General features: G+C 56.7%; 1 protein-coding gene across 4 annotated transcripts in view; it reads right to left on the bottom strand.

Annotated features, from left to right (window-relative positions):
- The window catches only part of HDLBP (high density lipoprotein binding protein), a 75,691-nt gene that overhangs the window by 31,517 nt on the left and 17,843 nt on the right, over positions 1-26,331 (bottom strand). For 2 of the 4 annotated variants that reach the window (XM_062194229.1, XM_062194240.1), the window contains exons 2-4: positions 3,827-3,888; positions 2,700-2,811; positions 725-882 (exon numbers count right to left, since the gene is read on the bottom strand). In XM_062194229.1, coding sequence (XP_062050213.1) covers positions 725-882; positions 2,700-2,775 — 234 coding nt within the window. In that variant the 5' untranslated portion in view covers positions 2,776-2,811; positions 3,827-3,888. Of the gene's footprint in view, positions 1-724; positions 883-2,699; positions 2,812-3,826; positions 3,889-5,861; positions 5,882-6,525; positions 6,610-26,331 lie in introns of those variants that run through there. The other 2 variants (XM_062194238.1, XM_062194247.1) reach the window with 2 other exon arrangements.

A 26,331-nucleotide genomic window follows, 5' to 3' on the forward strand; every position in this document is an offset into this window, starting at 1 on the left:
AGTCTGGGTGGAGGCAGACCACGAGGGTGGCGGAGACACCTGCGCCTGGCAGGGCAGGGAAAGAGCAGAGGCGAGGGCGGTGGATTCTGGGGTGATACCCAGGCCACCCTAGTAAGGGTCAGTGTGAGGTTTTGGGAGCCTCAGGGCCACTCAGCTATCTCATGAGGAATGTAAGAGTCGCCCAGGGCAGGAGCCAGACCAAGCCGCTACCTGGTTTAGGGCAGAAACCACCAAGTAAGACAGGGTACTTTTAACATAATCAACCAGGTGCCAGGTGAGCAGTGCAAGACCAAGTGTGGCACCATGAGCCCAGAGCTAAGGGAAGAGGACTGGTGGGTGCATGGATGGCCATTTTCACCACAGCCACACAGGTGCTTACACCAGCACCTCCAATCCCAACAGCAGAGGGAACAAGCATGGAACTGCTTCAAGGCTCCCAGACAGCCCAGTTCCTGCTGCACGCAGTGGGATGGAGAGTCAGGGCAGGGCAGCAGCTGTGAACAGGGATTAGGCACGGGACCCACTCCTGCCACCACCTGTGCAGGCCTCCTCAGCACACAGGATGAGCACGGGGGCGGACAGGGCTGATCTAATCTGAAACACCCGTCAGTCCTTTCCTTACCCAAAACTCCTCATTTTGCACATTCAAAAATCTTCCTGACCAGAAGACCAGACCCTGCAGCCACTGACTGGGAGGTGGACTAGGAGGAAAAGGCCTCTCTACCTGAGTGATAACAGAGGCCTTGATGGGCCGGATCTTGTTACTCCATGCTCCCGCAGGCTCCTGGGCACCATCCAAGCACGCTGCTTTCTCGGGAAGTGGAGGGAAGGCATCCTTGTAGGTTGGAGGGTCACTCTCCTCTTCTGAATTTAAAGTGGCAACTGGTCCCATGGCATGGATTAAGAGAACAACAGCACTCAGCATTACATGACAAAAAATACTCCCAGAGATTCAGTAAGAAACAGACCGACGGGTTGACTCCAGTCCCAGATGCTGCATTTCTGACCCAGCTCCTTGCTAATGCTCCCGGGAAAGTGACAGAGAATGGCACAAGTGCCTGGGCTTCTGCACCTATGTGGGAGACCTGGAAGAAGCTCCTGGCTTTGGCCCAACCCAGTCCTGGCCATCGCAGCCATTTGGAGAGTGAAACACCAGATCTCTCTGCCTTTAAAATAAATAAGTGATCATAAACAAAGCCCCGCCTCTCTTTCTCATTCCTAGTGATAGGGAAGGCCCAATAGTGCCTTTCTGCACTGAACTGGAGAGGCCAGGGGCTTCCCAGCCCTCACAGTCGCACCTCCTCCTGCAGGGCCTGCCTGTGGCCGGGCTTAGCGCAGACACTGTGAGCCCCCCTGCCCTGCTGGGCTGAGCCGTTGGAAGGCAAACCCCGCACAGAGATTAAGTCCTCGAGAGTCTTAATACTCTGCCACTTTGAATCCCAGCTCTTCACTCCTCATCCAGCTCCCTGCTGATGCACCTGGGAAGGCAGGGAAGATGGCTCAAGTTCCTGGTTCCCAGCCACCCCGGTGGGAGACCCGATGGAGTTCTGGGCTCCTGGCTTCAGTCTGGCCCAGCCCTGGCTGTCGAAGCCATCTGGAGAGTCAATCAGCAGATGGAGGAGCTCTTTCTCTATCTCCCCCTCTCTCTGCCACTCTGCCTTTAGAATAAATAAGTATCTTTTAAAAATTAATTTGTGAAGTACAATGATGGTGCTACCTGGAACTGTCTGGGACAGCTGCCTCCGAGGCAAACCGCAGCTAACTTTGCAGTGCAGCAGGCAACCCTGCAATACCAGCTGTGCAAGCTGCCCCCTTCTCCCCACCCCAGCAGCGAGGCTGTGGAAATAAGGTCCCCTAATTACTAATCACTTCTGTCCTCCATCATGCCCTACTTGCCCACGGTTTTGTCCCACTAACTACGACCGCATGAGAGCAAGGCCACGGCTAGCTGGAAGAACACCTGATCCCCAGGGCCGGGCCAAGTCCACCAACACCAAGGCCCAATCACAACACCTGAACCCTGGGCACGAGGTGTGGTATGGGGAGGTGACCTTCGGAATCAAGCAGGCTGTGTCTGAGTCCAGGTTCACCACGGGACACAGGGCCATGCCACCCCAGATGTGGCTACTGTGAACAGTGGCTGGATTCTCTCAGACCTCACTGGGCAGCTGGGTTAAGTGGGCAGCTGGGTTAAGCAGAAGATCCTAGGCCCCCAGGTACTTGGGACCAAGAAGTTTAGATGAAAATTAAGGATTCAAATAAAATCTCCTATAGCTGTAAACACACATCAGACTTTGAAGGAAAAAGTGAAATATTGTAGGTCCTTTTTTTTTTATACACATTAAATATATATTGAAACACTGATGTCTTGGGCATACTGGATTAGATAAAATGTCTTGAAATCAGTTTCTACCTGCTCCCTTTTACATATTGTGCATAGTAGAACACCTGAGATGCCATTTGCTGCTCTGAGTCCTGTCTAGCTGCTGTGGAGGGCACGGATGTCCAGCCTGCTCCCTCTGCCCTAGCAGGCTTCCCAGCGCAGCGGTGAGCTCAGACAGGCATTTCTCACCAAGGCTGGCGCTGTTTCTGAATCTCCCCACATGCAAGTTCAACCTTGTCATAGGTGCTCCCACTTGCACCCTGGGCCACGAGACAGAGAGCAAGCATGGCGGGGGGGGGGGGTGTGTGTGTGTCACCTTTGATCTGCTGCGGAACCAGCCCACTTCGGTGTTCGGCAAAGCTCTCCTGGGTCAGAACTGCGACGGAGCTCATGGCTGGTCTCCTGCCTCGCACAGTCCAGGTCAGTGACTACAGCACGGAAGGAAGCAGAGAGGAGCAAGCTCAGCACACAGCCAGTTCAGCTCTCTTAGACCATCAGTCTCGGCGCTTCAGCAAGCGGCCATCTATGCCATCTTAGCAAAACATGAGTAACTCAGGTAAAGGAGAATGTTTTTGTGTAATTTTTAAAGCCAAAGGTTTTATTCTTTCACCAGCTGAACACGTCAGGAAAGCTGATGTCCAAACTCTCAGCAAAGGATGAAAAGGGAAAAAAAATGTGAGTAAAAGAGGGTCTTAGAACAGCTGGCCGATGGCCCTCTCCAAGGTGCCTGTCACTGGGGAAGCCAGGCTCTGACCAAGCCTCAGTGCCAGGACGTCCAGGGGTTACAGGGTTACAGCCCACCCAGCCTGGCCCAGCGCCTCCCAGAGCAACACCAGGATCACTGTAACAGCTGCCTCAAGTAATTTTACCTCACGCCCCAGATGCTTTAAAAACCTGCCACCGTCACAAAAAGCCCACCAGTATCTCACACCCCAAGGGGGTTCCGGCGCCTGAAACCTGCTCACCTCCTCCCCCTCTGCACCCCCAGGTGTGGCCAGGGACTCGCAGCCCCCAACAAGGCCTGCACGGCTGCAGGGCTCTGTGGGCGAGGAGCTCTCCTTCCTGCAGCAGCACAGTCAGCAGGGAGGCAGGGGTGCTGCCCCCCATTTCCAGGCAGTCCCCACACGACCACAGGGAGAGAGAACTCACTTTCTCCAGACAATTTCTCACAGCAAGCAGTTATCTGTACTATCTTGGCAAAATATATAAGAGAATTTAACATAAAGGAGAATTTTTTGTGTCATTTTTTTTATGACACAATAAGATCTCCCCCTGAATTCAAGAAAATCAAGCTCTGAACTCCTGAAAAAACTAATTCACATTTAAGAAGAAAAGACTGAACAGACGGTGGCCAGGTGACAGCCGACGGGCACACGTCTACAGATGCCTGTGCCAGGCGGGGCTTGAGGCTGCGGGGACAGCCCTCAGATGGCACAAACTCACCAGCAAAACGGTCGGTAGCCAGGAAGTCCGTCCTGAGGCGCTTGTCAGCCTGCCAGCTTTCGCTGTGTTGGATGGGCAGGGAGAGAGCACAGGGGAAAATCAGAGAAAGTTCTTCAACAAATCTTACACCTCCCAACCAGAAAAACTCCCCTCTCCAGGGTAAACTGCTCTGTGGCCATGAGCTTCCAACAAAGTAGGTTACAGGAAAGCTGGAACCGTCCTATACTCTCAGAGGACTTGCAGGAGCCACACCTTAACTGCCTACCAGGAAGCAAGATCCACACAAGACGGAGGGTGTGCGGCGTGCTCCAGTCACCTCGCCCCCACGTGACCTGCGGGCAGCTGTGGCCAGGGGCTCTGGAGCTTGATAGGGTCACTTCCTGCTCATTATCCTGGAGAAGTCCTTCAGTCCCTTCTAATCCACCAGGGATTTGGAAACCAGGTCAAAAACTAGTGAGTTTGGGGCTGGCGTTGTGGTGCCAGCACCGTATCAGAGCCACAGTTGTGGCCCAGCTGCTCTACTTCTCATCCAGCTCCCTGCTAATGTGCCTGGGAAAACAGTGGGGGATGGCTTAAGGCCCTGGGCCCTGCCACCGATGTGGGACACCTGGATGGAGTTCCAGGCTCCTGGTTTTGGCCTGGCCCAGCCTGGTTGTTGCAGCCATTTGGGGAGTGACCCAGAGGACAGGAACGCGCTCTTGAACTCTCTGCCCTTCAAATAAGTAAGTAAATTTTGTTTTAAGAAACCGTGGGATTGAAAGGAACCTTCAGAGGCTGTCTACGGAGGACCAAGAGCCACTCTGTGAAGCAGAAGGGTGTGGGTCACCCAGACAGATAGGACCAACGTGGCAGGCCAACTGTGCCCCTAAACCAGAGAAAGGTGGACGTTGTGACGGTGGGCCACCCCACCCAAGCAGGGTGATGCCCGCCCAGGAGCTGGGAGGCAGGCTGTGGCATCCACAGAACCTGGACTACAAGGGCTTCTCCCTTGCACAGTTTGTGGACTGGCAGCACTTCAGGATTTCAGCCTTGGCAGGCGTTTTTTAAAAGCTCCAGTCTGGTGGGGAACTACTCCCAGCCAGAGGCCAGAACTACTGCGCAGCCCCAGCTGTGCCCTGAGGCCGGAGGGAAGGGGGGACCCAGGACTGGGAATATTTATTTACTGTGCTCATCAACAAGCTCTAATCTGCAAATTACAGAGAGCAAAGCAAGGAGAGAAGCATAGCTCTGCTGGACGAATGTCGTGGCAGCCAGTGAGTGCACAGCCGGTCTGGGAGCAGGATGGGGCCTCCTGTACCTACTCACCCCTCAGCAGCCGCCAGGCTGACCTTCCACCCCGCAGCCTTTCTTGTTTGAATGTCGCTTCCCAAAATCAAGACTTGCACTCGGTCCCAAGAGTGACCTCAACCACACCCCAGGCCTGCCCCTGAGCTCTGGCTGGCCAGTCCCCCTGCACCCCAGGACGGGTGCGTGTGCGCTCACCTCTGAGGACTGGCACACCTTCCGGAACCACTGCCCCGCATGCCAATGTGCCCGGGACCCCAGGGAGGGGCCCCATCCCCCAGAACTCAGACCACAAGTCACCAGAGCGCGCAAGGAGCCACCGCAAGTAAACCTGGGGTTCTGGGCCCGGCGCCCGCAGTCCTGCTCCTCCTGACAACTCAATACCAGGCTTCAGAGAACCCACCTTGGCTGAGGTGTTACCGGCCGCGGGCCTTGGCCCTCTTCCGAGTCCCCACCTCGGAGCTCCCGGGGGGCCTGCGCCGCCAGGCCCGGCTCCCGGAGCGCGGTCGGGACCCGGCTCTCAGGATCACGCCGGTCCAGCCCTCGCCACCCCCTGGGGCAGTGCACGGCCGTCCACAGCCGGCCTCAAGGCAGGACAAAACCCGCGACTCCCAGCCCCCTCCGGCCGCGGACAGCCTCCCGCCCCGCGGGCCCGGCTGGGCGGTGCACCCTCCGTCCACGCACCCAACCGCAACCCGCACTCCGCCTCGCAGAGAACTTTCCTCCGCAACTTCCGAGACCCCCGACCCACCTCGGAAGGCGGGGCCGGGGCCGGGCGGCCCCGCGGCCAGGCCGGCGCAGGAACTTCGCAGGCGCCACCTCAGCAGCCCGGCGCCGCGGGCGGGGACGCGCTTAAAGGGACCGCAGCGCCGCCTCCAGACGCGGTATTTTTCCGTAGAGCCGTGGCCTCCGCGCCCCTGGGGCCCGTCCAAGTGGCCCCCGGGCCGGCCCGCCCCCCACCACTTCGCGGGACGAAGGGGCAGGGGGCGCTGCAGCCCGGCCCCGCACGCCCGCAGGAGACCCCGGCCGGGCACCGGCGGCCCCGCCAGCCGGCGCGGTGCGGGCGGGGGAGGGGCGCCCGGGCGGAGGGGGAGGGGAGGCGGCCTCGCCAACGTCACCGACCTGGGCCCAGGTCGGCCGCCCCTCCCCCGTGCGGCCGCGGCCGGGGCACCGCGTGGAGCCCGCGGGCGCGGAGGGCGGCGTGGGCTCGGCAAAGTTTGCGGGCCGGGCGCCGCCGCGGCCCCTCGCGACGTTGACACGTAGCCGGCCGCGGCCGCCGCGCCGGGACAGGGGGCGCCCGAGCGCCGCCCCGAGTGCGGACGCGCCGCGCCGGCCCCGCCGCCTCCACGTTGGCAGCCCCGCGCCCTGGCCGGCCCGGCCCGGCCCGGCCCGGCCCGCCAGCCCCGTGCGCTCACCGTGTCCGCCTGTCCGTCCGTCCGTTCGCTCGCTCGCTCGCCCGCCGCGCGGGAGAAGCAGGGACGCGGGCGGCGGCGCCGGGCGCTGCTATATGGGGCGGCGGCTCCAATCCCGCCGGGACACGTCAGCCGCCCCGCCCCGCGCCCCGGCGCCCCCGGAGTCCTGCCCCGCTCGCAAAGTTGTGCGGCCTGGCCGGCGGGGCGTCGGGACCTCGGGCAGCCGCGCCTCCGGTGGGCGCACACCTCGGGCCTCCAAGTTTGCAGCCCCGGCCCGCAGTGCCCGCTTCCCGCGCCACCTCCTCGGTAGCTACCTCCCTGCGCCCCTCCGAAGGGCAAACCGCTGGGCGAGAGGGGCTGCCTCCCCGCGCCCCCAACCACCGGCGCGAGTGCCCGCGGCCCCGCACCGTGGCGTCCACGGGGAAGGGTGCCGGGCCAGGGAAGCGATGCGCACACAGAGCCGGCGGCCCGGTGATGAAGTGGCCCAGAGGCGGCTCCAGTAGGGCAGCCTGCTGCGGACACCTGGGGACGGGACCAGGCCTCGGGAAACCATTCCAGGAGCCGCGAGGGCAGGAGAGGGGGCAGAGCCAGCGCAGCCTGCAGCCGGGACCGGGGGCTGGGGGCTGGGGGCACCTGGCTAGCACAAGGCACAACCAGGTGTGTGTTCTGGTGGAACACTGCCGTATATGAAGAGTGGACACAACACAGTTACTCTGTCTGAAGGTGACAAAGGCTCACCTTATAGTGGGCAGCAGTGGACAAAGGAAGTGGCCAGAGAGGCATCTCTTTGGAAGGTAGCACTGAGAAGCCCCTTGCTGCCCGTAAAAGAATGGCCCAGAGCTACTGGGCTTGAGTGAGCGAGAGGAGGCTGAAGGAGACAGAGACACAGAGAACCAAGAAGCTGCCTGGAGGGGCGGGTGGAGCTGAGGGCAGAGCAGGAGGCCGCCAGCAGCCTGGCACCTCCTGATACCACCTGGGGGCAGAAGCCACTGCAGGCAGGGGACACCGCTGCTGTGGCGGGGAGTGGGAGGACTGGGCAGTGCTCGGTCCAGTTGGGAGCCGCTCCAGCACCCTGCGTGCTGTTTTTCTGTGGTGAGGAGGTAGTGTCGTTGCTTTTTAGGGCTCGGCAAGGCAGAGGGAGATGAGGAGGCGGTCACCACCAGGTCCAGTTAAGGACCCTCCCTAAGGCTATGAAGTGCTGGGGTTGCAGGAGACAGAGTAGGTTAAAAACCAGTTAACAAAAGACACTATAAAATTAAGTGCTGAATTTGTATACAAAACATCCCAGCATGCATTTCTTCTAAGCAAGCATTAGCATGGAGACTAACTGAAATGTGAACCAGAGCAGGCTAAGTCACCAGATGTACCGGTTCGAGTCTCGGCTGCTCTACTTCTGATCCAGCTCCCTGCTAATGGCCTGGGAAAGCAGTGGAAGATGGCCTTAGTTCTTGGCCCCTGCACTCACATGGGAAACCTGGCTTCAGCCTGGCCAAGCCCTGGCCATTGCAGCCATTTGGGGAGTGAACCAGGGGATGGGCACTCACTCTGTCTTTCCTCCTCTCTAACTCTGCCTTTCAAATAAATAAATTTTTTAAAAAGTGTGAGCTCTATGGCTATTCCACTCTGTGACATCTGAGTCTATTAGTAAGCTTTGGGCCTGCTCCAGGTAGAATGCTGGAACAGATACACCCCCACCCCGAAGTGATGATGTTCAAGGACCACACCCTCACCAGAAGGAATACCAGGAGCAGGGGATAACACACCTTCCTCCCTGTCACCAGCTCATCGCTGACAATTAAAACAGGCAGCAATGTATATACACTGCATTCTTTTTTTTTTTTAATTTTCAAGAATACTTGCCTCCGTATCTTTTTTCCTTTGAATGGCAGAGAGAGAGAGAGAGAGAGGGAGACGGAGGGAGAGGGAGGGAGGGAAGGACCTTTCATCTGCTGGCTCACTTCTCAAATGCCTGCATGCTGCAGGGAGTCAGGAATCCTGGTCTCGTATGCAGGTGGCAGGGACCCAGGGTGGGCATGAGCAGGAAGCTGGGAGGGGAAGTCAGCACTCGAACCCGGGCGTTCGGACACAGGACGCAGTCCCAAGTAGTGCTACCAGTGTGACCAATGTCCATCCCATGCAGTATCTTTCAATTCCCTTTTCCCACAGGGATTAATTGTAGTTCTTGTTGAGAATAAGTGATAAAAAGTTAAAGTAGGAAGGAACATTTTCAACTTTCAAACTAAAGTCCCATGGAGTTAATGGCAATGGTTTGAATCTTGGATGAAGTGTTATTCATTTTAATACACATTGTTATTTATGGATGACATTACATTGTATTACTGATTATTAAAGAGAGGAAACAAGGAAACAGAATAGGAGGCAGGAGAAGTCAAGGAGAAACAACAGAAAGCAAGGTGGATAAAACATAAGACACCGTGAAGAAACGAATTCCAAGTGTAAACGAACTACTGAACAGAAGCCATTTCAGTCCTAAACCAGAAGGACATCAAGGTTGGAGCAAAAGGACGGAGTACCTGAGCAAACTGTCAGTCAGACTGGACAGGCCCTCTTCTTTTCTCTCCAGCCAACTCAGAGTAACACCTACAGAACAGGGAGTGACTGCTGGAGGCTGCGACACCCCCGCCTGGAGTTTTGGGCTCCTGGCTTCAGGCCGGCCTTGCCCTAGCATTTGGGGAATGAACCAGCAGATGGAAGATCTCTGTCACTTTACTTTCAAATAAATAAAAATGAATACGCATTTAAAAACATACATCATTTCCTGAACGTAACTCAGTCAGAAGCCCATTTAAGGTGCCGTTTGGATGCCCACGGCACGTATCAAGTCCCACCTCTACACCCAGGACCAGCCTCCTGCTACCGCACAACAGGGCAGGCAGAAGGTGATGGCTCCCACCTACGTGGGAGACCTGGACTGAATTCCAGGCTCATGGTTTTGGCCTGGCCTGGAACCCATGTTTCAGGTATTTGCGGAGTGAACTAGTGGACAGGAGATGGCTCTGTTTCTCAGTATCTCTCATTGTCTCTCTGCCTTTCAAATAAATTAAATGAATATATAAACACTTAGGGGTTGGTGTTGTGATGCAGTGGACTAAGCTGCTGTGTTGGGTGCCCATCTCCTGTGCTGGAGTGTGATTCAAGTCCCAGCCACTCTGTTTCTGATCCAGCTCCCTACTAAGGTACCTGGGAGGCAGCAGATGATAGCCCAAGTACACGGGTTCCTGCTACCCACGTGGAGTTCCTGGTTCCTGATTTCTGCCTCGCCTAGTCCTGGATCTCGCAGGCATCTGAAAAGTGAACTAGGAGATGGAATCTCTCTCTTTCTCTCTCTCCCTCTCAATCCGCCTTTCAAAAAAATAAATCTTGAAATGAAATAAATTTTTTTAAAAAAAGTCACCTTAAATCTTCAAATATCTGGAAATTTTAAAAAAATTATTTATTTATTTACTTGAAAGGCAGAGCTTTCTGTAAGGGGGGGGGGGGGGAGGCCTTCTATCAGCTGGCTCACTCCCCAGATGGTTACAACGGCTGGAGCTGTGCAGATCTGAAGCCAGGAGCTTCTTCCAGGTCTCCTACGTGGGTGCAGAGAACCAGCACTGGACCATCTTCCACGCTTTCCCAGGCTATGGCAGAGAGCTGGATCGGAAGAGGAGCAGCCGGGACTTAAACTGGTGCCCAGCAGGGATGCCAGTACTGCCAGCCCCAAAATACCTGGAAATTTTACAACTTATTCCTAAATACTTAGGGGACACAGAAGAAACTTAAAAGTATTTGGAACTGAGTAGCAAGGAGTCATATACCCAAGCCTGTGCAGTGGGCAGAGTGCTACTGGGGGCATCCCACCAGACAAGGAAAACAAGGCGGAAGTTCGTCAGGCTAATCATTCAGGCCTGAAATTAGAAAAACAGAATAAACCTAAAAAAGAAATAAAAAGTCACACAGAACAAAGGATGAATAAAACCTACAGCCAAGACTTTAGAAAGACTAGTTACATCCCTGGCAAAATGATCAATGAAAAAAATAGAAGCAGTATAAATAAGCAATATTAAAAACTGAAAGGAAGAAAAAAAATACAGCTATAATAGAGAGTTTGAAAAACCACACAAGGAATCTACTTTTTAAAAAAAGTTAAAACTTTTGAAAACAAACAAAACGGGCAATTTCTAGAAAAATAAGTTCTCCAAATGAGAGTTTGAATAATCAAGCATCACAACAGAGGCAGCCCAGGGCAGGCATTCACGCCGATAACCAGCATTGCGCCGCCTGGCTCGGTGAGGTCCCAGCTCCACTCCAGGTTCTTGGGTCCCTGCCACCCAAGTGGGAAACCCAGTGTGAGTTCTGGGCTCGCGGCTTCAACCTGGCCCAGTCCTGGCTGCTGTGGGCATCTGGGATGTGAACCAGAGGACAGGAGATCTTTTTCTGTCTCTCTGCCCGACAAATAAAATTAAGCTGTTGTCAGGAAGCCCTGGGAGGCTGTCTCCAGTACAGGAAGACAGGTACTGTGATGCGTCCCAGACAAGGCCAGCAGGAGAAAGCAACTTCTGAAAGCAAAAGCCTAAAGAGATCCAACAAACTAATCCAGAAATACAAAGACAAGTAATAACAAAGCCAAGTTTATTCCAGTGATGTGAGAGGATACAGTATTAGTAAAATGATTAAAGTAACTCAGCATGTTATTAGCACCAGGGGCAAACCTGATGTGACTATCCAAAAGGTTCTAATTAACCCACTGTTGACAACACGGGAATACTAGGACAGCGTCCTAATGAGATGGTGGTGTCCCCAACACAAGCGTTCACGTGAACACCATGCAGGGCCCTGTGCACTGTTCCTTTCAGTCCTGTACTGCAGATGTCACCAGGCGTGTAAAAGCCAGAAGAATGACTCAAAGTGAACCACAACTGCAGTGTGCAGACACAACTGCAGGCTGAAACCCACCCACTTCTCTGTAATAATAAAAAAAAATGCCATCCCACAATGCCAGCAACACACACATAAACCTAAAGATGAATGGGACTTATGCAATGTCCATCTACAGGAAGGCTTCATCAAGGCAGCAATTATCGGGGCTGGCACTATGGCACAGCAGGTCAATCCCCCATGGGTGCCAGTTCAAGCCCCAGATGCTCTACTTCTGATCCAGCTCCCTGCTAATGTGCCAGGGAAAGCCATGGGAGGCGGCCCAAGTACTTGGTTCCCTGTACCCACATGGGAAACTGAGACGGAATTCTGGGCTCCTGGCTTTGTCTTGGCCCAGCTCTGGTCTTTGCACTATTCAGGGAGTGAATGTGCAGATGGAAGATCTCTGTCTCGCCTTCTTTTGTCACTTTCCCTTTCACATAAATAAAACCTCTTCAAAAATAAATTAAATGCAAATACTATTGAAACCCCAATAGGTATCTGTGTATCTATGGGATTTTACAACAAAAAATTTTATACAAGCTTTATTTCATAGTGTTCCTTTACACACGCTTTATAATACCATATTATAAAACAGTATTTCTGGCTGGCGCCGCGGCTCACTTGGCTAATCCTCCGCCTGCGGCGCCGGCACACCGGGTTCTAGTCCCGGTTGGGGCACCAGATTCTGTCCTGGTTGCTCCTCTTCCAGTCCAGCTCTCTGCTGTGGCCTGTGGAGGATGGCCCAAGTGCGTGGGCCCTGCACCCGCATGGGAGACCAGGAGGAAGCACCTGGCTCCTGGCTTCATAGTGGCGATTTGGGGGGTGAACCAATGGAAGGAAGACCTTTCTCTCTCTCTTACTAACTCTGCCTGTCAAAAAAACAAAATAAAACAGTATTTCTACAACTTTTAGAATGTTTCATATACAATTATATCCTTACAATAAAATTATTACTGAAAATTCAGGACAAAGAACAGCCAACACAACTCTGAGGAAGACAGAGTGGGGAGGGAAAAGATTTTAGGGCTGCTGGCACTCTGGCAGTGTGGTACAGTGTGGGAGCAGGTGCTGAGGGCAGGCAAGAAAGGAGGAGCCCTGCTACGCTCGGACAGCACCTGATTAGGTGCGGCCCGGAGGGCAGCTGTTGGGGTGGACTCTGTGGCCAGTGGCCCTGGGCAAACGGGTCGCCTCTGGGAGAAAATCTGGATTCTTACTTGACACAACTCACAGGCGCTGTGAAGTCGAGCTGCGCCCCGTGACAGAACAGTGCCATTTGTGATAGCTAGGAGAGCAGCCCAGAAATATCCATGCAACAACCCCAAAAATCAACTGCCAGTGGGTGGACAGACGGCCACGAGGCGTCTACTTCCTGCTACCTGAGGGAGCAGGAGGGGCAGTGGGCCTGGACTTTCCCTCCCTGAGCATGGTGGCCACGTCAGGACAAGGAAACATTCTCTGGCTCCTGGTGGCTGCCCAATGTGGGTCATGTGTTGCTACTGCATAAACCCCTTGTCTGACTGAGCTCACTTACACGTGGCCTTTATAAGACTGTTTATACATATCAAAACTACGTTCCTTTCTTTGGCTCAGATGTAGCAATTATTACCAAAGGTACATTCAACTTGGCTGCAGCCCTTGCTTCCTGCACTGGCCTCGTTCTTTCTCTAATTCTATTGGTTTCACTTCTGTTCAGCAAGTGACAAAGTGGTAATTTAGCGTTTTCCTCAATGACAGTGCTACTCTGGCTTGTTTCTTAGATCAGGATTTCTGGGTACCTTTTGTCTGTAGGCACCCACAAGAACAGACACGACTCGGGCTGCCCTGGCAAGGTGCTTAATCTCTCAGTGTTTACATCTCCTATCTGTAGACTTATGGGGCCTTTTCTGTAGGCTGTCACAGATCGAGGGTGACGACACCTACAGAACCTGCTCCCCGTCTGGGATGCCCAACACTTTTAATGCAGTTACTGCACTGTGCTAATTTTACAAATACTGAAATAATCAGCACGTAGCTACACAGCTGAGTAAATATTTACATACAGCCCAATTCAAGAACGTGGGTCACACGAACACACAAGAACGTGGGTCACACGAACACACACAACTTTTTTTTAAAAGAGGATGGGGTGAATGTTAGCTTCTAAAGAGGAAGTTCAAGGAGTTCCATACAGGGCCAGCACTGTGCGTAGTAGCCTAAGCCTCTGCCTGCAACACTGGCATCCCATAAGGGCGCAGGTTCACGTCCCAGCTGCTCTTTTCCGATCCAGCTCTCTGCTAATGCGCCTGGGAAAGCAGTGGAAGATGATCAAGTGCTTGGGCCTCTGCACCCATGTGGGAGACCTGGAAGAAGATCCTGGCCTCAGATCAGCTCAGCTCCGGACTTTGTGACCATTTGGGGAGTGAACCAGCAGATGGAAGACCTCTCTCTCTCTCTCTCTGCAACTCAGCCTCTCAAATAAATAAATCTTTAAAAAAAAAAAAAAAGGAGTTCCACAGAAACAAAACAGACTACTCTTCAGAGCTGGACATTATGAACTAGCCATGTGGCTACTGGCAACAAGATGTGCTGGTCCCAATGGGGATGCATGGTCTATCTAAACACAGTCAGCATGCTGAAGACTCCAAAACACAGTTTAATACTGTTTACGTATCAAATGATAGTATTTGACAAACTGAGTGAAATGAAACATTAAAATAATCTCACTTTTCTCTCTTTATATTTTAAAGTGCACACTAGAATAATTTAAATCACACATGTGGCTTGCATTTTACTGAACAGCAATATCATGTATAGTGATCACATTTTCAAACCAAAGCTGAAACCCAACCTGACAAGGGATGTCTTTTCCTTATATAACAGTATTAAAGGGGGGAAAAACTGAATTTATTTATGACAATTCTTTTGTTTATAATGAATACATTTGTATTAGAGGAAAAAATACAAATTGGGCGTTCATCGCAGTCATGAACCTTCTCCAGCACAGACCTGGTACGTGGGGAGGTGAGGGAGCTGGGTTTGCACCTTCTTTCTAGGAACTCTTTCTAACAACTCATTTAAAGTCAAAAGATACAAATCGATCTTCCACAGATGTGCAGGAATGGTTTATTTAACAAAGAGAGACAGAAGGAGAATCTTCTACCCAGTGGTCCATTCCCCAAACGTTTGCAATGGCCAAAGCCAGGAGCTTCAGCTAGGTCTCCTATATGGGTGGCAGGGGCCCTTATTACCTGGGCCTTCTTTGCTGCCTTCCCTGGCACATCAGCAGGGAACTGGACTTCAAGTGGAATGGCTGGGACTCAAAGTGGCACTCACATGGGATGCCAGCATTGTAGGGCAGAGGCGTAAGCCACGGTACCCCAACATGGGGCCCCCTACTGTGGCATTTTTGTAGTATCAAAAATATCAGAAATTTGAATTATTTCTATCAGTAGGGGACTGAGTAAACAAACAGTGCAGCATTGAGGGTCATAACATCCACTGGGCAAAATCCCCCCAAGCCAGGATGCATCATGGTCTTCTGTGCCCTGAAATGCAACTCCCTCAGCAGTGCTGCGTGCACTGGTTGGCGGGGGAGGTGTGTGCTGTGGCATAGTGGGCAAAGCCACTGCCTGCAGTGCCAGCATCCCATATGGGCACCAGTTCAAGTCCCAGCTCAACTTCCGATCCCGCTCTCTGCTATGGCCTGGGAAAGCAGTGGAAGATGGCCCAAGGCCTTGGGCCCCTGCACCTGCATGGGAAACTCAGAAGAAGCTCTTGGCTCCTTGCTTCGGATCGGCGCAGCTCCGGCTGTTGCAGCCAATTGGGAAGTGAACCAATGGATGGAAGTCTTCTCTCCCTCCCTGTCCTTCTCTCTGTGCAACTTTGACTTTCAAGTAAATAAATAAATCTAAAAATAGATCTGGTTGGGCTTGTTCTTCTTAAAAATGCCAGTTTTTGTTCTCTTTATTTTTGAAAGGGGGAGGAAGGGAGAGAGCAAGTGGGCAAATACCTTCCATCCACTGGTTCATTCCCCACATGGCTGCAGCAGCCAAGTCCAGGCCAGCAGAAGCCAGGAGCTCCATGCTGGTCTCCCACACGGTGGCAGGAGCCCAGGTACTTACTAGGCTATCTCCCACTGCCTTCCCAGGTTCATCAGCAGAAAGCTGGACTGTACGCAGAGGAGCTGGGACTCAAACCAGCACTGTGACATGGAATGCTGGCATCACAAGCACAGTGCCATGACGCTGGCCCCCAAAAGCCCAGTTCTGGGGCAAGCATGTGGCACAGCCAGTAAGATGCAGCCCGGGACACCCACATCCCGCCTGGAAGTCGAGGTTTGAGTAGAGCGCAGCTTCCTGCTAGCGCGCATTCCTGGAGGCAGCACGGAAGGCTCGAGCTGTCTGGTCCCCATTACCCACGTGGGAGACCTGGATTCGAGTTCCTGGCTCCTGAAGGCACTTGGAGAGTGAAACTTTAGATGGGATCTCTCTGATAAACACATTAATTAAAATTTTAAAAATTCCAGTTTTACTTGCTGATGTACCACATTTAAAAATACAGGGCTGGAGCAGTGTTGTGGTGTAGCAGGGTCTGCTTGGGATGCCTGTATCCCAGTATCAGAGTGCTGTTCTCGTCCAGTGACTCCACTTTGCTACTGTGCCTGGGAAACAAGAAATGACAGCTCAAGTGCTTGAGTCCTTGCCACCTATGTGGGGGACCTGGAGGGAGCTCCTGGTTCCTGGCTTCAGCCTGGCCCAACCCTGGCTGTTGCAGCTATTTGGTGCATGAACCAGCAGACAGAAGGTATCTCTTTTTCTCTGTCATTCTGTCTTTCAAATAAATAAACAACATTTTAAAAAAGATTTACGCGGCCGGCGCCAAGGTGCTGTAGGTTAACCCTTTGCCTGTGGCGCCAGCATCCTACGTAAACGCCAGTTCTAGTCCCGGCTGCTCTTATTCCAATCCAGCTCTCTGCTGTGGCATGGGAAAGCAGAAGATGGCCCAAATGCTTGGGCCCCTGCACCCACATGGGAGACCAGGAAGAAGCTCCTGGCTTAGGATCAGCGCAGCTCCGGCTGTTGCACCCATTTGGGAAGCGAACCAACGGAAGAAAGACCATTCTCACTGTCTCTCTCTCTGTCTGTAATTCTACCTCTCAAATAAATAGAAACTTAAAAAAAAAAGATTAACTTTATTTATTTAAAAGTTACAGAGAGAGGCAGAGACAGAGAGAGAAGTCTTCCATTCACAGATTCATGCCCCCAAATGGCTGCAAGGGCCGGAGCTGAGCTGATCCAAAGCCAAGAGGGTCCTCCTGCTCCACTGAAAAGCAATGAAAGTTGAAAACCTAAGATGACAAACAGAGATTCTGGATGTGGCCTGCACCGGGCAGACCCACTCGGCAGGCGGCCTTGGTCCCAGTGCTGCCACCAACCAGTGGAGAACAAGGAAAGAACACCTGAGACAACCCGAGTCAGTCAGAGCGCTCCCCCCCCGCCCAGTGCCGGCCAGAAGCCCCACCCCACGCTGACACGTGGCCGGCTGTACTGCAGGCACAGATACCTGTCTGCATACGCACAGGACTTTCAAGTAAAATAAATAAATCTTAAAAAAAAAACAAGCGGGGGTCCGGTGTGCACCCCTCATACAATGAGGGCAGGAGGACAGCACAGAGGTGCTGAGGCAGTTCCAGGGTGACTACAGCAGGCACAGGAAGAAGTTCTTGGCTGCCTCACAGATCACATTATGAGCACCAAGTCAGAAGCAACATTTTTGTTGTTTTAAGTTTCCTTGTGAGAGACTGATAATTGTAGGAAGTTTAAGATTTTACACTAAATCAGAACCCTTTGGGTGTTGGGAAGCTACACTGGAGAACAGCACAGGCGGGGTAGCTACAGCACACACTCCAGAACAACCACAGCAACCTGCACAGGCACCTCGTCCCTGGACCTGAGTGTGTGGGGGGGTGCTCCCCTGGACCTGCCTGACCCCCTGAGTGTGAGGAGGGGGTGCTCCCCTGGACCTGCCTGACCCCAAGTGTGAGGGGGGGTGCTCCCCTGGACCTGCCTGACCCCGAGTGTGAGGGGGGGTGCTCCCCTGGACCTGCCTGACCCCCTGAGTGTGAGGAGGGGGTGCTCCCCTGGACCTGCCTGACCCTCCGAGTGTGAGGAGGGGGTGCTCCCCTGGACCTGCCTGACCCAGAGTGTGAGGGGGGGTGCTCCCCTGGACCTGCCTGACCCCGAGTGTGAGGAGGGGGTGTTCCCCTGGACCTGCCTGACCCCGAGTGTGAGGAGGGGGTGCTCCCCTGGACCTGCCTGACCCCCTGAGTGTGAGGGGGGGTGCTCCCCTGGACCTGCCTGACCCCCTGAGTGTGTGGGGGGGTGCTCCCCTGGACCTGCCTGACCCCCCGAGTGTGTGGGGGGGTGCTCCCCTGGACCTGCCTGACCCCGAGTGTGAGGAGGGGGTGCTCCCCTGGACCTGCCTGACCCCCTGAGTGTGAGGAGGCGGTGCTCCCCTGGACCTGCCTGACCCCGAGTGTGAGGAGGGGGTGCTCCCCTGGACCTGCCTGACCCCCTGAGTGTGAGGTGGGGGTGCTCCCCTGGACCTGCCTGACCCCGAGTGTGAGGGGGGTGCACCCCTGGACCTGCCTGACCCCGAGTGTGAGGAGGGGGTGCTCCCCTGGACCTGCCTGACCCCGAGTGTGAGGAGGGGGTGCTCCCCTGGACCTGCCTGACCCCCTGAGTGTGAGGATGGGGTGCTCCCCTGGACTTGCCTGACCCCGAGTGTGAGGGGGGGTGCTCCCCTGGACCTGCCTGACCCCGAGTGTGAGGAGGGGGTGCTCCCCTGGACCTGCCTGACCCCGAGTGTGAGGGGCGGTGCTCCCCTGGACCTGCCTGACCCCGAGTGTGAGGTGGGGGGTGCTCCCCTGGACCTGCCTGACACCCTGAGTGTGAGGAGGGGGTGCTCCCCTGGACCTGCCTGACCCCCCGAGTGTGAGGTGGGGGTGCTCCCCTGGACCTGCCTGACCCCCTGAGTGTGAGGTGGGGGTGCTCCCCTGGACCTGCTTGACCCCGAGTGTGAGGGGGGGTGCTCCCCTGGACCTGCCTGACCCCGAGTGTGAGGAGGGGGTGCTCCCCTGGACCTGCTTGACCCCGAGTGTGAGGAGGGGGTGCTCCCCTGGACCTACCTGACCCCGAGTGTGAGGTGGGGGTGCTCCCCTGGACCTGCCTGACCCCGAGTGTGAGGAGGGGGTGCTCCCCTGGACCTGCCTGACCCCCCGAGTGTAAGGGGGTGGTGCTCCCCTGGACCTGCCTGACCCCCTGAGTGTGAGCAGGGGGTGCTCCCCTGGACCTGCCTGACCCCGAGTGTGAGGGGGGGTGCTCCCCTGGACCTGCCTGACCCCGAGTGTGAGGTGGGGGGTGCTCCCCTGGACCTGCCTGACCCCGAGTGTGTGGGGGGGTGCTCCCCTGGACCTGCCTGACCCCCTGAGTGTGAGGGGGGGTGCTCCCCTGGACCTGCCTGACCCCGAGTGTGAGGTGGGGGTGCTCCCCTGGACCTGCCTGACCCCCTGAGTGTGAGGTGGGGGTGCTCCCCTGGACCTGCCTGACCCCGAGTGTGAGGTGGGGGTGCTCCCCTGGACCTGCCTGACCCCCTGAGTGTGAGGAGGGGGTGCTCCCCTGGACCTGCCTGACCCCCTGAGTGTGAGGAGGGGGTGCTCCCCTGGACCTGCCTGACCCCGAGTGTGAGGGGGGGTGCTCCCCTGGACCTGCCTGACCCCCTGAGTGTGAGGGGGGGTGCTCCCCTGGACCTGCCTGACCCCCTGAGTGTGAGGAGGGGGTGCTCCCCTGGACCTGCCTGACCCCGAGTGTGTGGGGGGGTGCTCCCCTGGACCTGCCTGACCCCGAGTGTGAGGTGGGGGTGCTCCCCTGGACCTGCCTGACCCCCTGAGTGTGAGGGGGGGTGCTCCCCTGGACCTGCCTGACCCCGAGTATGAGGGGGGGTGCTCCCCTGGACCTGCCTGACCCCGAGTGTGAGGTGGGGGTGCTCCCCTGGACCTGCCTGACCCCCTGAGTGTGAGGTGGGGATGCTCCCCTGGACCTGCCTGACCCCGAGTGTGAGGTGGGGGTGCTCCCCTGGACCTGCTTGACCCCGAGTGTGAGGGGGGGTGCTCCCCTGGACCTGCCTGACCCCGAGTGTGAGGAGGGGGTGCTCCCCTGGACCTGCCTGACCCCCTGAGTGTGAGGAGGGGGTGCTCCCCTGGACCTGCCTGACCCCGAGTGTGAGGGGGGGTGCTCCCCTGGACCTGCCTGACCCCGAGTGTGAGGTGGGGGTGCTCCCCTGGACCTGCCTGACCCCGAGTGTGAGGTGGGGGTGCTCCCCTGGACCTGCCTGACCCCGAGTGTGAGGTGGGGGTGCTCCCCTGGACCTGCCTGACCCCGAGTGTGAGGAGGGGGTGCTCCCCTGGACCTTCCTGACCCCCTGAGTTTGAGGGGGGGTGCTCCCCTGGACCTGCCTGACCCCCCGAGTGTGAGGATGGGGTGCTCCCCTGGACCTGCCTGACCCCGAGTGTGAGGTGGGGGTGCTCCCCTGGACCTGCCTGACCCCCTGAGTGTGAGGTGGGGGTGCTCCCCTGGACCTGCCTGACCCCGAGTGTGAGGGGGGGTGCTCCCCTGGACCTGCCTGACCCCCTGAGTGTGAGGTGGGGGTGCTCCCCTGGACCTTCCTGACCCCCTGAGTGTGAGGTGGGGGTGCTCCCCTGGACCTGCCTGACCCCGAGTGTGAGGGGCGGTGCTCCCCTGGACCTGCCTGACCCCGAGTGTGAGGTGGGGGTGCTCCCCTGGACCTGCCTGACCCCGAGTGTGAGGAGGGGGTGCTCCCCTGGACCTGCCTGACCCCGAGTGTGAGGAGGGGGTGCTCCCCTGGACCTGCCTGACCCCCTGAGTGTGAGGAGGGGGTGCTCCCCTGGACCTGCCTGACCCCCTGAGTGTGAGGATGGGGTGCTCCCCTGGACCTGCCTGACCCCGAGTGTGAGGTGGGGGTGCTCCCCTGGACCTGCCTGACCCCCTGAGTGTGAGGTGGGGTGCTCCCCTGGACCTGCCTGACACCCTGAGTGTGAGGATGGGGTGCTCCCCTGGACCTGCCTGACCCCGAGTGTGAGGTGGGGGTGCTCCCCTGGACCTGCCTGACCCCCTGAGTGTGAGGTGGGGGTGCTCCCCTGGACCTGCCTGACCCCCTGAGTGTGAGGTGGGGGTGCTCCCCTGGACCTGCCTGACCCCCTGAGTGTGAGGTGGGGGGTGCTCCCCTGGACCTGCCTGACCCCGAGTGTGAGGAGGGGGTGCTCCCCTGGACCTGCCTGACCCCGAGTGTGAGGAGGGGGTGCTCCCCTGGACCTGCCTGACCCCCTGAGTGTGAGGAGGGGGTGCTCCCCTGGACCTGCCTGACCCCGAGTGTGAGGAGGGGGTGCTCCGCTGGACCTGCCTGACCCCCTGAGTGTGAGGTGGGGGTGCTCCCCTGGACCTGCCTGACCCCGAGTGTGAGGAGGGGGTGCTCCCCTGGACCTGCCTGACCCCGAGTGTGAGGTGGGGGTGCTCCCCTGGACCTGCCTGACCCCCTGAGTGTGAGGGGGGGTGCTCCCCTGGACCTGCCTGACCCCCTGAGTGTGAGGGGGGGTGCTCCCCTGGACCTGCCTGGCCCCTGAGTGTGAGGAGGGGGTGCTCCCCTGGACCTGCCTGACCCCGAGTGTGAGGAGGGGGTGCTCCCCTGGACTTGCCTGACCCCCCGAGTGTGAGGAGGGGGTGCTCCCCTGGACTTGCCTGACCCCCTGAGTGCTCCCTGGACTCCCTAGGGCCTCTTCCACCTGTGACTGATGTGTTCGAGAAACCAACCACTGTTTCCAGGTGGAGAAGCATTGAGTGGTCCTTTGGTTACCAAAGCCCATGAGTGTCGTGGGGACACCAGGCCAGTGTCCGGAGCTCTGGAAAGATGCTTCACAGCACATCCTGTATACCTGGGGCCCTCACCTGGACCCCACAGCAGGTTCCAGGAAGCGATAGGCCGCACAGCCAAGACAGGAGCCGGATGCTAGGAGGCCTTCCCTGCAGGGTTACGACGAACAATCACTAAACTACAAGAAATAAAATAACCTGAGGCTCTACCAAAGACAACTTATCCTTGAAAACCTTTTTCTTCCTATGATTTACACAGAAAAGCTCCACAGGGCAGAATTAGCTTACCTCATGTTCATCAAAAATTCCGTAATGGATGTGAAGCTGGCTAAACACTTTGTAACAATTCAGATAGGAGTTTATACTTTTCTACAGTGGTGGAAACAAAAAAATGGAGTCTTTGGGTTCTCCGCTATCCCCAGTATGGAGCACACAGCCCTCAAGGAGTGTCACCTGCTTGGTGACCCTGGGCGTGCCACCCTCCTCACTTGACCCGACTCCTCGTCTCTCAGGTGAGAATGTGGGACTGTCTCATCTCATCTGGCACTTTCTCCCTGTGGGTCTCCTCTCACAGATCATCAGCCCTCACGTTCGGATTTAGAGATTTCCTGGAAACCCTTTCACAGGACAGCCGTCTCGGCAAGGGGTGAATTCAAACGACACCCATGGCAGTGCAGAGGTCTCTCCCTCCCTCCTGCATCACACAACTGACACGCTGGACTCACGTGAGGACACCATGCAAGAGACAAACACTGACGCACACCTGGGGGAGGACCAAGAGGTTTCACCTGCCAAGGGAGAAAGCTGAGTAGAGAGAGAACACCGACCCTACTGCTGAAAGCCGGCACACACCGTGGAAGGGAGGACAGCACAGTCCCTGGGTGTCCACCAGCCTCAGGCAGACAACACACACCCGCCCGGGGCAAGGGAGTGGGAGCAAACTCCAGCACTAGTCAGGTAAGAGCAGCCACCACTGCGGTGCGAAGACGAGTGTAGAAAAGCAAGAGCCAAGCCAGTGAGAAATAAAAAGCTAAAAAAGTCTAAAGACACAATTTCTTTCAAGTGATGGGCTGAATAAACCACAGGTGAGCAGAGCAGCAGGCAGGTGGCAGCTCTCTACACTGAGACACATGGCCTGCAGGTATGCGCAGGCCACACACAGGGCGCCCCCTAAGACACACAGCATGTGGACATGGGCAGGCCATACACAGGGCGCCCCCAAGACACATGGCATGTGGACATGGGCGGGCCATACACAGGGCGTCCCCTAAGACACACGGCATGTGGACATGGGCAGGCCATACACAGGGCGCCCCCCAAGACACATGGCATGTGGACATGGGCGGGCCATACACAGGGCGTCCTCTAAGACACACAGCATGTGGACATGGGCAGGCCATACACAGGGCGCCCCCTAAGACACACGGCATGTGGACATGGGCGGGCCATACACAGGGCGCCCCCTAAGACACATGGCATGTGGACATGGGCGGGCCATACACAGGGCGCCCCCAAGACACACGGCATGTGGGCATGGGCAGGCCATACACAGGGCGCCCCCCAAGACACATGGCATGTGGACATGGGCGGGCCACACACAGGGCGTCCCCTAAGACACACGGCATGTGGACATGGGCAGGCCATACACAGGGCGCCCCCTAAGACACACGGCATGTGGACATGGGCGGGCCACACACAGGGCGTCCCCTAAGACACACGGCATGTGGACATGGGCAGGCCATACACAGGGCGCCCCCTAAGACACACGGCATGTGGACATGGGCAGGCCACACACAGGGCACCCCCAAGACACACGGCATGTGGACATGGGCGGGCCATACACAGGGCGCCCCCTGAGACACACGGCATGTGGGCATGGGCGGGCCATACACAGGGAGCCCCCTGAGACACACGGCATGTGGGCATGGGCGGGCCATACACAGGGCGCCCCCAAGACACACGGCACGTGGACATGGGCGGGCCATACACAGGGCGCCCCCTAAGACACACGGCATGTGGACATGGGCGGGCCATACACAGGGCGCCCCCTAAGACACACGGTACGTGGACATGGGCGGGCCACACACAGGGCGCCCCCAAGACACACGGCACGTGGACATGGGCGGGCCATACACAGGGCGCCCCCTAAGACACATGGTCTCTGGGCATGGGCAGGCCATACACAGAGCGCCCCCCAAGACACATGGCATGTGGGCATGGGCAGGCCATACACAGGGCGCCCCCTGAGACACACGGCACGTGGACATGGGCGGGCCGTACACAGGGCGCCCCCTAAGACACACGGCACGTGGACATGGGCAGGCCATACACAGGGCGCCCCCTAAGACACACGGCATGTGGACATGGGCGGGCCATACACAGGGCGCCCCCCAAGACACATGGCATGTGGGCATGGGCGGGCCATACACAGGGCGTCCCCTGAGACACACGGCACGTGGGCATGGGCAGGCCATACACAGGGCGCCCCCTAAGACACACGGCACGTGGGCATGGGCAGGCCATACACAGGACGCCCCCTAAGACACACGGCATGTGGACATGGGCGGGCCATACACAGGGCGCCCCCTGAGACACACGGCACGTGGACATGGGCGGGCCGTACACAGGGCGCCCCCTAAGACACACGGCATGTGGACATGGGCGGGCCATACACAGGGCGCCCCCTAAGACACACGGCATGTGGACATGGGCGGGCCATACACAGGGCGCCCCCAAGACACACGGCACGTGGACATGGGCGGGCCATACACAGGGCGCCCCCAAGACACACGGCACGTGGACCTGGGCGGGCCATACACAGGGCGCCCCCAAGACACACGGCACGTGGACATGGGCGGGCCATACACAGGGCGCCCCCAAGACACACGGGATGTGGACATGGGCAGGCCACACACAGGGCACCCCCTGAGACACATGGTCTCTGGGCATGGGCGGGCCATACACAGGGAGCCCCGAGACACATGGCCTGCGGGCATGGGCAGGCCACACACAGGGCGCCCCCAAGACACACGGTACGTGGACATGGGCGGGCCATACACAGGGCGCCCCCAAGACACACGGCACGTGGACATGGGCAGGCCATACACAGGGCGCCCCCAAGACACACGGCATGTGGACATGGGCAGGCCACACACAGGGCGCCCCCTGAGACACATGGCCTGCGGGCATGGGCAGGCCACACACAGGGCGCCCCCTGAGACACATGGTCTCTGGGCATGGGCGGGCCACACACAGGGAGCCCCGAGACACACGGCATGTGGACATGGGCGGGCCATACACAGGGCGCCCCCTGAGACACATGGTCTCTGGGCATGGGCGGGCCACACACAGGGAGCCCCGAGACACCTGGCCTGCGGGCATGGGCGGGCCATACACAGGGAGCCCCGAGACACCTGGCCTGCGGGCATGGGCAGGCCATACATGGGTGTCCCTTCCAGAAGAGCCAGGAATGCAGACGTATATACGTCCGTTCACATCTCCAAGAATAAACAACGGAAGGAAATGGGAAATGAAGACGGGAGAGGACAGGGACAGAAGCCAAGCTCATCCAAATACACCGTGATTCACAGCTTGGCTCTGACAATCACCAAGGCAGAGAACATGCTCCAAAAAAAAATAAATAAATGAAATACGTCCCAATTTGGCATGGTGATGCGAGTCACATGGGTGCGTTCATCTGAGAATTCATGAAGGCAGGCCGTGAGAACCCGCATGACCCTCGGTGTGGTCCTGGGCAATCAAGTTCATATCACGATCTAGATTTCCAGTGTAAGAAAAACACACACTCAAGTCGCAACTCTGGAAGTTACTCTCAGAACTGGAAATACCTATAGACTTTCATTTCCACAGAGACAAACTTGGGATCCTGGGAAACAGGGCTGACCCTAGGTTTGGGCAGAGCATGACAAGATAGGACCCCGGGCTGTGGCAAAAGCAAGGAACAGTCACAGCCCAGGGTCACACTCAAACAACATACCAGTCAGCCGGGGAAGAACAACATGGTCCCAGACATATCAATGAGCTTGTAACACCAGGGGGAGGTACAGAATACTTTCACCTTTGCAAACTGCAGCTTGCAATCCATCCTAAACACTGCTAAAGCAAAGAAATTCTTAACTCCTCCTGCTCCATGGTCAGATTCTGATCTACAACAAGCATCAGCAAGGGAGACCTTGGCTAAGACAACAGTGCAAACCTCGGCTCTGGCTCCTAGCTCCACCTTCCTGCTAATGGGGAGCAGTGGTGACAGCTCCAGTGAGGGGTTCCTGCCAACCACACGGGGTACAGACTGAGCTTCCTGCTCCCATTCAGACCACTAGGAACATCTAAGGAGTGAACTAGGAGATGGGAACTCTCTCTCTCTCTGCCCCTCAAATTACTTAATTTTTTTTTTTTGGACAGGCAGAGTACACTGCTACACCAGTGTCCACCCCTCTGACACATTCTCGATGCCCTCTCCACAGTGCATCCCTGGGGGGGGGGGGGGCAAGAATCAGACACAAAACCAGTGAAACGTCTAGACCCAGCTGTAGCACGGAGATACCAGGATGAGACACAAAATACAGCACAGGGCATTCCAGAGCATGGCCACCTGAGCGCACTCATAAGTAATGGTGTGAAGGGGCCAGCACTGTGGCGCAACAGGTTAAAGCCCTGGACTGAGGCGCTGGCATCCCATATGGGCACCGGTTTGAGACCTGGCTGCTCCACTTCCAATCCAGCTCTCTGCTGTGGCCTGGGAAAGCAGAAGATGGCCCAAGTCTTTGGGCCACTGCATCCACATGGGAGACCTGGAAGAAGCTCCTGGCTCCTGGTTTTGGATCAGTGCAGCTATGGCCATCGCGGTTAACTGGGGAGTGAACCAGTGGATGGAAGACCTCTCTCTCTCTCTCTCTGCCTCCCCCTTCCCTCTGTGTAACTCTGACTTAAAAAAAAAAAAAAAAAA

Source organism: Lepus europaeus, chromosome 1 (genome assembly GCF_033115175.1).
Source record: "Lepus europaeus isolate LE1 chromosome 1, mLepTim1.pri, whole genome shotgun sequence".
Lineage (NCBI taxonomy): Eukaryota > Metazoa > Chordata > Mammalia > Lagomorpha > Leporidae > Lepus > Lepus europaeus.